Genomic DNA, 13,448 nt, shown 5'->3' on the forward strand with positions numbered 1-13,448 from the left:
AGCCGGGCGAGTTGGACCTCGGGGGTGGGCTCGTTCGAAAGGCCCCGTCCAGCACTACGAACGATTAGAGTCTTGGGAATATTGATCAAAGATTGACTGAGATATAAGCCGAAAAACGTGCGCCTTTAACCGGACGTAACTCCCTGACCGTCTACAATAGACTGTATATAAGGAGAGAGGCTCGGGAGCGCGCATGCACGTCACATCCGTTGGATTTCACGGTAAATCCGACCCGGAGACTTCACATAGAAATAGGAATACTGGCCTTCAGAGGTAATAGCAAAACTTGACAAGTGGATCATTTTAATGTGTGATTACAACCCCTTCACACACAGGCAATAAAAAAAGGATTCATTTTAGTAGAAAAGTTACATAGAGCACCTTTAATACACAGAACTTCCTTGAAAATACATTCCAGCTCACACAGCGCTATAATGAAATGACCCTTTACAATAGATGATGCTTTACAATGAACTCTGTTGGAGAGTTGCATGTCAATTTATCTGTTCAAATAAATAGCTTACTCACCTGTTGAGTAATAATAACACCATCTCTGCGTCGCTTTTACAACATTTCAAATCCATCAGTTCTCGCCATCTCCAAAAATGCCAATGTTGCCAATGTTGGTTCTTGTTTTATTACGAGCTCTGTCGCATTCTCTTTTTGCCAGCAGACTCTCCTCTGTCCAGCATTTCGAGATCAAAGTAGATAATTTCCCGCAAAAACCATCACGACAGGTCTAAAATATATACACTTATCATAGACTTATCATAGTGAATCAGGTTAGGACAAAAACACGTGTTAAAAGAAGGATTTATAATGTATTGACTCAAACAATTGTGTACCAATTTTGTATTTTGTAGGCACACCGAGTTTCTGCCTATGTAGAGTGTTTCAAAAGTTCACTTATGAGGTTCAGTTTCATTAGAAGGTTGTGCCTGTGTAAGCAGCTCACTGGGTTTCGGAACAGAGCCGTCATCTGAATGCATATTAGAGTCGTACCTGAAAGTTTGACACCTCCATTTGACGTCTATTAAAAAGAGTTTAAGAATACATTTACGGAATACTTATTCAATGTCTCTGAACATAAAACGAAATGCATATCGCATATTATATATTTTTTCCGATAGTCAAAGAATCCTTGAAGGACACAACTTCATTGAAATCCTCCCGGCAGGAACACAATCAATTGGACACGTTTCATGATCAAACGGTGCATTTCATCTATTTTTGCTCTACCCATGCCTTGATCTTTTGCACTTTGGCGCTCCTAACAAGATAAGTGACGTCTCATTTATGTTGTACATGCTGTTTCATTTTCATTTCCTTCTCTGCCCTTAACCCTTGATCTGAAGGCTTCCTCTCTGACGGTTGAGGCTCATGTTGGTGGCATTCCCAGGTTTTATCCTTCAGGTGGGCGGGGTTTCGCCTCTGTGTGGCCCCTGTGGGTCGCTTCTGGAGACTGAAGGACCCTTCGGCCCACCTCCCTTCATCTTCCCTCATCCCCATTGGTGGTTTTGTTGGTGTTTGCAGTGCATGGGCTGTGGGAGGAGTGGTCTTCCTGGAGCTTGTGCTCAGTCACGTGTGGCCGAGGCTCTCGGACCCGGAGCAGGATCTGTGTGCTCCCCGAGCATGGAAGCGAGGCCTGTGGAGGGCCCGAGGTGCAAACCAAACTCTGCAATATAGCTGTGTGCCCTGGTTAGTACTAATCTCCATTTCCTCATCTGCCAATATTCTCTCTCTTTTCTCTACTTTCAACTCTAAAGTGCATTCTGCCTATTATCACAGTGGGTCTCATTTACCAATAATTGCGTAGGTGTTCTTATTATCGTGTTATTGTTATTATTACTGTATTGTATTGTGTTCTTACTGTATGTGTGCAGAAAAGGTTTGCATGCAAAATCCCTATAGATCGAACTATAATGCATGTTGTTTTTATTAGTTAATAATAATAATAATAATAGTTTAAGGATCATTTAAACTAGATTTTTTTTTTTGAAAGTATAATATAATAAGAATAAATACTTATTACAGTTTTGTTTGTATACAGACACATATAATGTGTGTTATTATAAATAATGAATTATACATTATGTAATTATAAATAATTTATTATTATGATTATTATTAAATGTTGTTGTTGAGTATATGTCGTTTGAATTGATTTTATTTAATGGATTTAATTTAATTAATGTAATGGAAAATGTAATACACTGTATGATTTACACGCTTTTGAATAATTTAGTTATTTAATCCACAAATTTATTTGTAATATACTATAATAATAATGTTTATATTACATTATTATTATAGTATATTACAAATAAATGTGTGGATTAAAGAACTAAATTATTATATTATATTGTAATTTTATAACAATACATGTGTTTATTTTATGAAAATATTAATAATAATAATGTTTATTATTTGGTTTAAGTAAAAAAAAAAAAACATGACAGGTTTTATGCATATACACAGTTAGAGAATGAGACCCAGTGTGTTCTGTCTTCTGGACTCCTTTGACTTCCCTATTCTTTACCCTTTTTCAGTGTTGTGTATCTTCTCCTCTCTTGTCTCTCGATTCACATGTCTCTTTCTGTCTGACCTTTCCCTTTCCTTCCTGTGTGCCATCCCCACTGCCTCGAGCTTCACCCGTCTGCTTGTTTCACATCGGTCTCTCTCACCCCTCCTGTTCTGTCTCAGTGTGGTGTGAAGGGCGCTCGAGCTCTGTGTTGTCTGCTTTCTCTCTCTGCAGCCATGCCTCATAGTCTCCTCCTAGATTTCATTCATTCATTATGCCAGTCTCCAGAATTATGCTGAAGTGCTACACAAATGGGGGCTCGGCTCAAGCTAATGGGAATCCTAGATGATCCAATCACATGTGTCCGCACCTGCTGGGGTTTGTTGTTTCTTCTACAGCACCACTCCGGTCTTGGCGAACAGGATCCGTCTCCAAAATTAGTTATTACCCCAATGAGATGAGCAATAAATCATTTGTCTGCTACATTTCAATTCATTTTCAGTTTGAACAGTTGTTCCTACCTGGAGTTGAAGACCTCCATTAGTCTGACAGTTGAAGAGTTAAGGGTGACAGCCAATCACTGTGATTGTCTTTTATTTGAGGAGGCACAAATGAACAGCTGGGCCAGTCCGGCCGAACGCTTTTGACTGACAGTGATTACACCCTGTCAGAGAGCAGATCTTCCACCTGTTCTCATCTACCAAGAGGCATCCATGCGTAAAACACATTTCACCCTCTTAATATTCAATTGCGTTCATGGGTGTCAACTGACGTGTAATCCACTGATATAATTTAAGTCAACACAGGATAAGTCAATGTAATATACCTTGTCCTGGGTCACTGTAAAGGACGGTTGGCTGTTGTGAATCTAAATGGATGTCTTGTAAACATCGGTGTGTTTTCTCCTGCATTACTTCAGCTCTACTTGAGTCTATGATTACAGTGATGGCTTGCTTCTCCGTGATCAAAGTGTGAGCGGTTTCAATTCCAGCGTATCCGTGGGACCGTTTTTGTAATTTACTCCTCTTAATTAATGTTTGCTTATGTGGTAAGAGATGGTACTGTATAAGAGATGGCAGAGTAGTCTTGGAAGGGGATAGTTGGTCTATTTTGAAGTAGCATATGCTGATTGTCCTCATTAAAATTTTGTTTAATTAAAGCGTTTCTAAATGTTTTGCTTATAGGAAGTTGTTTTCTCAGATGATTTTCAGAGTGCACTCTATTGACTCGTTAGAGGAATGCATTTTGAGACTTATCTTTTATAAAAGTTTGTCCTGAAGGGGAAAAAAAAGACAGATCTTTTAGAAGTTAATAGAGAGCAAATGTAAGTCTTTTTGTAAGCATAAAAAAAAATTTAATCTGATATTCCGTAATCTGAAAGTATTTTTTAGAATATTTATTATTATTAAGAATAATAATTATGGAAACATCTATTATTATTATCAATTATTTATTTTTTTATGTTTTATTCTTCGATTAATATAAAGTTAAAAAAAACAGCATTTATCTGAAATAGAGAGTTTTTGTAACATTATACACTACCGTTCAAAAGTTTGGGGTCAGTAAGGATTTATTTATTTATTGGAAATAAAGGAAATGAATACTTTTATTCAGCAAGGATGCATTAAAATTAAATATATCAAAAGTGACAGTAAATGCATGTATAATGTTACAAGATTTATATTTCAGATAAATACTGTTTTCAACATTGATAATAATAATAAATGTTTCTTGAGCAGCAAATCAGCATATTAGAGTGATTTATGAAGGATCATGTGACTGAAGACTGGAATATTGATGCCGAAAATGCAGCTTTGATCACAGGAATAAATTGCATTTTAAAAACATTTAAAAATATTACTGATCTAAAACTTTTGAATGGTAGTCTATATACAGTATATTCCATAATTATGAAATTAAGAAAGAAATTAAGTAAAATTAGTCATGTTCTCAACTCCACAAAAGTGAATAAGGGATGCCTGGGTTTAACTTTCTTCCAAACACTTTATTTGTCATGTTGTCATTGCCAAAAAAAAAAAAGTGTTTATTAAAATGATTGCTGTTCCTACATTTTTTTTTTTTTTTTTTTTTTTTTGCTTTAATGGACAAATACACTAGCAGTTTATTATAATAAACTGCATCAGCAGCTGGTCTACAAATTTGTCAGACTCCGATTAAAATGCAACATGCTGAATGTCAAAATTATAAAACATTGCTGAACCTTCCATTTGATTTATCAACAAGCTCATCAGTTTATGTTATTCAGCTAAAATATATTAAAGATAAAGTATAAGCCATAAGAAATGAGATCAAATATAGAACAGAAATAAGACATTAAAGTAAAGGTCGGAACACGGCCCAGAATTCCTATAACCATGGACGCGCAGATGCATCTGTTTGTTTGTGCGTGTTTATGTCTTGCAAGTAAGGGATAATCAAAGTATCCATTTGGTGTGCTGAAGTCAGTGTTATTACCTTAATTATACAGTGGATTTCTCTCTCACTTTCCCTTTATGTTCTTGGGATGTAAAAGTGAGGTGCCATAAATGCTCATCTGTGTTTGTTTGGGTTTCAGCTGCAGCTGCTGTCTCTCCTGGCAACCGCGATATGCAGGATCTCTCTCCTCATTGGCCGCTCGCTTTATGAGCGATGATGAGTCCAATACTCTCATGGAGGCGTAGACAGACAGGCCACATTTATCCATGTTTATTGAGTTTGTGAGGCTTAAGAATATGATTATTATTTACCATGCACTTGCTTTGAGACACAGATCCTCCATGAGCTCAGACAGAATGCAGCTGCATCTGATTTTGCTTTGCTATACCAACATTTGAAGAGGTCCTATTATGCTTTTTTTTTAAGTTCAACTGTCTTTAGTGTATACTGTTGCTGTTTGAGCACGGAAAATGTCTGCAAAGTTACAAAGCACAAAGTTACTCCAACAAGTTATTCTCTATATCAATGCACGCTGTTTCTGAACTCCCTGAAACGCCTCCATTATAGTCTTGAGTTTTCTTCCGGGAACAAACACATCACAATCCACAGTTCCTCATTTAAAGGCACATTATGCAGAAATTGTGTTTTAGTCAAACAGTGACCCCTATAGTCGCTGTGGAACACTTACACTGTCGTAAATAGCTATCTAGACATATGTGGACATTTTTGGACTGGTCTAATTATCAACAATGGATGAATGAACAGCATCGTAAAAAATGGCATACTACAAGCAAGCGCAACAACATAGAATGCAATCAAGTTTAGAAATAAGAGATTTAGGCTACTTAATCCATCAACAAGATCGCCAGGTCAGCATCGCGGTTGAATCCAGTGCTGCTTTTTAGCTCGCGCCAACTAGTGAAAGCCCGACCGAGTGGGACTGTCACAAGGAAATAGTCAAAGGATTCAGTTGCGAGTAAACAGTAATTTATTGAGCACAATAGTAGATATCCGTGTGGGTCAAAATGGAAGCAGACAGAAGAAGACTCAGGCTCGGCAACGCAGGGACACAGTGGGCAGACACAGATGCAGGAACAGGTAGAAATTCCTCCGGGAAAATCTCAGGAAACCACTGCATGGTACAGGAGTGGAATGCAGGAGAACACGGCGAGTAGAACCCTGGTAGCCTCAACAACCAACTGACAAAGACAGGAAGAGGTAACAAACAATATATCGGACATCCTCATTCAAAACAGCTGGCGCTGATCAGCTCATCAGCCGCGCCCGCCCTCGCGCTCACTCACACAACACGCACACACATAGCGAGGGCGAATCAGGGACTCTTTTCCGGTTCCTCACGCGGTCAGATTCTCTTTTCCTTTTCCAAGTCTCTTCCGACCGCGTTTTCTTTGCTTTTTCCATCGTCAAGTATCACGTCTGAAATGCGCGCAAGTGTCTTCGTGCTTCATATGTGGTTGTTGATGTGTGTGACGTCGTTGCCGTAAAGCAAGTCGTGATTCTCGCGAGATTTGTCGGGGGCGCTCCTCTCAAACTTGCATTGCTGGTTTTTCCAGCGGCGACCCCGCCAAGCTTTATTACCAGGATGATTCGCCCTACTATGAGTTTGTTTACCACCGAAATGACTTTGAAGCTGTTATATCAAGGTACAATTCTTGCATAGTGTGCCTTTAAAGGTGACATATTATGCCCCTTTTCACAAGATGCAATATAAATCTATGGTGTCCCTAGAATGTGCCCCTGTTTGCCTTAAATTTACCCTTTTTGGGTGTAAACAAAAACGAGCCATTTTTGTGTGTGTCGCTTTAAATGCAAATGAGCTGCTGTTCCCCGCCTTTTACACAAGTTGACACAGTTCCCTGAGGTCTTTATAAGACAACTGTGACATTTTTTGGTCAAAATACCACAAGGGTGAAGCCTGAGCGAGAGATGGCATGCTTTGCTCGAACTTTTGCCATTGCGTTAGAAATGGTTATACTGTTTCCGATTGCGAAATCCAAATGGGGTTTGCGATTGCGAAAACCAAAAACCGACGTGGGTGGAAACGTGCAGATTAACGGGCGGTAATATTATAATAAGATCCCCTTCCTACGTCAGAAGGGGAGCAAAATCTGATCGGCTTATTTTTTTTTTGACATGCTGGCAGAGAAAGGCTTACCCAAACAAAGTTTCTGAGTTGTTATTTCTCAAGTTTTTTGGGTTGGTCGATAGCCTGTATGCCAGCCGAACTTAGCCCCGCCCACAACATTTGAGGGCGGGAAGTTCGGTCTGGATTTGATCCGTTGTGGAGCAACTATGCTCAAACCAGAGCTGTTCGGACCAATCAAATTGTCAGGGCGGGCTTTATACGATGATGGTACAGATGATCAACAGTAACGTAATCATCCACTACACCAAAGAGCGCTTGGGTTGAATTCGTTTAACCCTTTAGAACCTGAAGCTAAAATAGGTGTTTTACACACATTTAAATTTTTTGACTGTAAAATTCTAAAATAATGTGCTATCTTCATGTGCAAGGTGTCATCTTTTTCAGGAAAAGATTAGCTTTCAACAAATTACAGTTATTGACCATTATTGTGTGTGGTGAGTTTGTAAATAGAATTTAAATAGACAAAAATTTTAAAAAACGAGAATACATTTTCTGATTTTTATTTAGAAAAAAACAGAAAAATCACAAACGAAAGGAACTAACACTTTAAAGTTGAAAAATTTAATACTTTAAAAAAGTATAATACATCAGATACAAGTATTTTTTGTGACATTGGGTTGCACAGTTTTCATTTAGGACACTTTTTTTCATACACGCACACATACAAATGCGTCCATTCATAGGCACGCACACATACACATGCATACACCACATGTAAAGATACGTGAAAGAGTAATGCACTTTAGCACGGAAAAAGTCCGATTTTCATGATATGTCCCCTTTAAATAATTCCTGACCAAGACACATGCAAAATGAACGAGGCGAGGGCTGGTTGAGTTAGTTAGTAGTGTGTTGAAATCGGCGGGTATCGTAAGGGCCGTGACATTTACGAAATACGCTTGAAGCGGTCGACCAATCACAACACACTGATCCAGCCAACCAATCAGAGCGCATTGCTCTTTTCAGAAGGAGGGGCTTCATAGAGACAGGAACTAAACAGAGCGTTACTGACAGACTGGGAAGAGAGGTGCAGCAACAATGTAAAATGGGTTTTGAACAATCAAGCATGAACATCTATTCTAGTAGACCTCAAAAACAAAATGGCATAATAGGTCCCCTTTAAAGAGGTTGTTTGTTGGTTTATTTATTTCATTTTTATAAAAATATTAAACAAATATTGTGTTTTTTCACACTTTATAATAATATGCAGTTATGCGGGTGTGTATTTATGTGTCTGGTATATCTGTATATATCCTACTCGCCTGTCTATTCGTACTACACCAATCCCTTTGGAACTATTTTTAGGTCACGGTCTTGCGGCTACTTTAAAGTAATGTTATACTGTACATTTTTCTAAGTTTGTCGAGCATCTGCTTTGACAGAGCAAAATTGACATGGGCATTTTCGTTCATCATGTGCTCTGTCTTCCTTGGAACCCATTAGATTGAGAGATAATTTGATTTCAGTTCATATCATCAATCAAAACGAGATACACACACACACACACACATTTAAATAAGATAAAAGTGATATTAGAGGTTAATATGCACAGATCCTGAAATTGCTGCAGAAAGTCAAAAGACGTAACATCCCCCCCTACTGTGAAATAGATAGTGCATACTAGAAAGCATTCATTATATAAACATAAAGGCATAAGATTAATGCCATCATTTGATGGATGATGTTTAAGCATAATTCTTACTTTCGAACATAATGAATATGTGTCCATCGAGGCATGTAGACCTTTTAATGTTTTGCAAAGGATCTTGGGATACTTTAAGTGAAACATTTAAAAGCCACATTGTTTCATCCAGCCATTAAACACTTGCAAATTCATAAAGGCTTTGCATCAACAAAGTGACTCATAAGCGATGGAATTCGGAATAGTGACATGGGCTTATGAAAGGGCTTCATAAGCCACATGCTCCTCCCCCCATATGTATTATTATTTATTCACATAGAACTTCACCATGAATCTCATTAATAAAGCAAAAATTAGTCACTGTACATGATCTCTTTTTTTCATTCATTATGCAAAAGATTTTATATGAATTTTGTTGTAGTTGCCGGTCAGAGAGAAGACCGATATGAATATGGACAGAGTATGAACTCTATTGATAACCACAGTTAATCGACTATGTGGAAATTATGTAAAATACATAATGTGCTTGCTGCTTTTTTTCTATTCACAGAATAACAATTAATAGTAATCAGTGGAATAATGAATTTTTACTCAACATTTTTCCTGTGAGAAATTAAAGGCTGAAACATTTGCAATATGCATCAGTCAAACTGAAATAAATTGTTATCATCAGAGTGCGGTTTCTCATAAATTTCTGCACTAATGTTATCAAACCCTCCATTTAACTTCATGAGCTTTAAGATTTGTCTCAGTGGTCCATCTCTCTTTAATTAATTAAACTAAATTACTGGTCTTCTCCGGAAACCCATTAGACTACAATTCTGAAGAATAAAGAGTGTGTCACTTGCTGCACCTTTAATGTGCAGGTCAGGGTTTGTTCTAATAGCATGCATTGTAATTTAATGTCCGCTGATGAAGAGGTGATCTTAAAAAGCATTTCTCAATATAGGATTTAAAATTGAAATAGCGGCTGGAAATAAATTAGTGAATGAAATGTATGATGTCATTTCTGTTATACATGTGACCTGGCAGATGAAACTATATGTAGGGGTCAATCACAATATATTCAGTGACTATTTCTATCAGCCAATTTCCTTTTTCTTATATATATATATTTTTTAGATTGTAGTGAATGCCTTTTGAAGGCTATTGCAGATTATATGAGGACTTTTCCCCTAATTCAAACATTTTACTTGTTTTTAAGACCAATTTGAAAAGTGTCTTTTTTACTGAATATTGTATATTTTGTTGCCTCGTAAATTGTAAAAAAAATTGTAATGTAAAATTCTAGATGAGAGCTGAACTACTTTATCTATCTATGTATCTATCTATGTATCTATCTATGTATCTATCTATGTATCTATCTATGTATCTATCTATGTATCTATCTATGTATCTATCTATCTATCTATCTATCTATCTATCTATCTATCTATCTATCTATCTATCTATCTATCTATCTATCTATCTATCTATCTATCTATCTGTCTTGCGTTCTAGCTATCGTTCCTTTGGAATGCAAATGAGTATATATCTATAACAGCAAGTTTTATTAATTATCAGTCCTAATTTTAGATCATTTTTAAATAATTTTGAATAACATGGATTTTTTTTTTTGCAAACTTGTACATTTCATGCAGCCTGAATGCTACGAAATTCTGTAGTTTCCAGAAGTTTTTTTTTTTTTTTTTTTATGTGCTGATGGTTTTAGCATCACTAATGGTGCATCACTAATTAACATAAAAATAAACTCAGTTTGTTGTCGTCGATCTCTCAGGTTTGTATCAGGGTAAGTGACCATCATTTTATCCAAGCTACAATGTCAAATACTACCGACAAACACAGACCCCTGCTGTACCCCGTCTCTCTCTCTTTTTCTGTCTGACTGCCCGATTCCTGTTTGTTTCTGTCACTCACTTCTATGTCCTTCTCTTCCCTGTCCTTCCTCCACTCCAGTCTTATTCCGTTCTCACCTTCACATCTCTCTCTTGCAGTGGAGGGTCAGTGGTTGGACTGGGCGGCCTGGTCCCAGTGCTCCGTGTCCTGTGGCTCGGGCACTCAGCAGAGGCAGCGGCGTTGCAGTGTGTCGGTTCACGGCTGGGCGGAGTGTAAGGGGCCGCATGCCGAAACTCGTGAGTGCACCAACCCGTCTTGCGGGGGTAAGTTTCTCACTGGTGGGCTCACTCTTAAATTGACAGGTAGTTTATGTGCACATCTGCAATTTGTTTGCTGTCATGGTCTAATTAATCGCAGGGAACGTTCTGAATTGTCTGTGGTACCAAACCACAGAGACTTACCAGTCTGCACTGCTCTTCTTGTTGCACAGACACGCTGCTGTGTCAGCATATGCCAGCTAGCACCCCTGATAATAATTAATAAGCGGAAATAAGCTTCATGCAGGTGCTTTATGACTATGTTCACACTAGCTATTTATGGTTGTGACTTCACTTCTGAGTCGTCGGTTCACTCTGCATGTTCACTGTGTTCCAGTCTAGTATATCAAAACTGCAGTGTGTAGATGGCCATTGACTCGTCTCCTCTCATAATGTGGAGTCACGGGTGTTCCTTGTTTGCTCGGTCCTGTGCAGGTGGAGGGAACTGGGGTGCTTGGAATCACTGGAGCTTGTGCTCTAAGACTTGTGACTCCGGTTGGCAGCGTCGGTTCCGTATGTGTGAAGGCACGGGAATCCAGGGTTACCCTTGCGATGGCTCTGGAGAGGAAGTGCGCTCCTGCAATGACAAGAAGTGCCCAGGTGTGTGTACGTCTTTTATTTCCTCTTCACTCCTTCTTTTTTTCCTTTGATTTCCTGTACAGAGCAACTGACTCTCCAAGCCATTTATAAGTCTGCCTTGCACATTTGGGATGGTCTCCGGTACAATAAATAAGTGACAAATAGTGTTCCATGATTTTTTTTTTCTTTTACATTTGACTCTGAAATATTTATTTATTTCCTTCCTTCCTTTTTCCAATGTTTGTGGTTGGTACGATTTTTTTAGGTTTTTGAAAAGCTGCAATTATTTGACGAAAATACAGTGGGGGAAAAAACAATATAGTGAAATATTATTAAAATTTAAAATTACTGTTTGTAAACCGTGACACAATTTTTTCAGGATATTTTGATGAATAGAGAGTTCAAAAGAACAGCTTTCTGAGTAAAATTATTTATGTATTTATTAACCCCTGACTTTTGAACCGTGGTGTGTGTTACAGAAACTATTATCCAACATAAAATACACATCAACTGATGTACACATTTCTTTTTTAAACATCACGTGTCTTTAATACCTCTACACTCTTGATTATTTCTAATATCTAGTTAATATCCAATATCATATTGACTTAATCTCTTGAATTGATATTTAATTCATTTATTGTATGTAATGAAAAAAAAGGCCAAATACGTAATATTTAGCTGCATCTCACATTATTTGCACAACCATGTTACAACTACAAGATATTCATCCCATTGCAAAAAACAAAAACAAAAAACAACAACAACAAAAAAAAACTCCTTAAAATGACACCCAAGAAGAGACACACTGTAATTTTATTTTAATTTAATTTAAATTTATACATTTCATAACATTTCCAAATCTCCCAAATCAGGGTTTTAAACTTACATATTTGGTAACAAAATTGCAAACCTTGTATTCAATAAATAAATAGAAAATAATATAGCTCACATAACATTAAGTACAGTATGATCTTGTAATGTTGATAATCAACACACCCTGAAGCTTTTACTGGATGCCTGTTAAAAAAGAAAGAAAAGAAAATGTGGCTTTTTTTTAAAGACTTTCAAACCCTATTTTGTACCCTGTTTGTAAAAAGTGGCCTTTGCTTCTCTCTCTCTCTCTCTCTCTCTCTCTCTCTCTCTCTCTCTCTCTCTCTCTCTCTCTCTCTCTCTCTCTCTCTCTCTCTCTCTCTCTCTCTCTCTCTCTCTCTCTCTCTCTCTCTCTCTCTCTCTCTCTCTCTCTCTCTCTCTCTCTCTCTCTCTCTCTCTCTCTCTCTCGCTCGCTCGCTCTCTCTCTCTCTTCTTCCATATTTAACATTCACTCTACTCCTTTGTTTCCATTTCTCCTCTCTTTCAATTGAGACGGGTCATTCTTGACAGAAGGGAACAGTTGAAAGTGCTGCTATGTGTGATTTGTCATCATGTCAGGCAGAGCAGCAAACAGCAGATTTTAATAAGCACTCCTTTGACTGCAGCTTTGGGAGGCTATAGATTAAATAAATGTCAGACGTTGCCGTAGAGCTTATATTGGGCACAGCGCTTTGATGGCGGCAGAAACTTGAAAACAAAAATCTGTCCGATAGCTTTGTCGGGGTGTATTATGTTCAGATGAAAAAGAGTAGGGTTCTTTTCTCCATCTCTCTCTCCGCTTTCAACCCAGTCCTCTTCTGTATCTCACCCCTGGGTTGTTCTCTGTTCTGAAGGAGCTTTTGAATGAGAGTTGGAGAGAGGTGTGTGTTTGTTGCAGTCGGTGATCTCTTTCTTAATCAGTATTTTTTTTTTTTTTTTTTTTTTTTTTTTTTGAGGCATAAACCTCACTTTAACTTATGCTTAAAACAAGACAAAAGCTATTTGCCAATGGGGTAAGAAAGTATTATTTATTGATTTTTTTTTTAATTATTTGTTTGTTTGTTTGTTATTTATTTTGAAAAGCAAGACTATCTATCT

General features: G+C 37.6%; 1 protein-coding gene across 20 annotated transcripts in view; it reads left to right on the forward strand.

Annotated features, from left to right (window-relative positions):
• adgrb2 (adhesion G protein-coupled receptor B2) overlaps nucleotides 1-13,448 on the forward strand; it is a 346,370-nt gene that overhangs the window by 186,598 nt on the left and 146,324 nt on the right. For 18 of the 20 annotated variants that reach the window (XM_056249712.1, XM_056249721.1, XM_056249717.1 and 15 more), the window contains exons 5-7: nucleotides 1,534-1,698; nucleotides 10,761-10,925; nucleotides 11,355-11,519. In XM_056249712.1, coding sequence (XP_056105687.1) covers nucleotides 1,534-1,698; nucleotides 10,761-10,925; nucleotides 11,355-11,519 — 495 coding nt within the window. The remainder of the gene's footprint in view (nucleotides 1-1,533; nucleotides 1,699-10,760; nucleotides 10,926-11,354; nucleotides 11,520-13,448) is intronic. The other 2 variants (XM_056249722.1, XM_056249723.1) reach the window with 1 other exon arrangement.

Source organism: Rhinichthys klamathensis, unplaced genomic scaffold (assembly GCF_029890125.1).
Source record: "Rhinichthys klamathensis goyatoka isolate OS25496 unplaced genomic scaffold, OSU_Roscu_1.1 h1tg000060l_1, whole genome shotgun sequence".
In the NCBI taxonomy this organism is placed as follows: domain Eukaryota; kingdom Metazoa; phylum Chordata; class Actinopteri; order Cypriniformes; family Leuciscidae; genus Rhinichthys; species Rhinichthys klamathensis.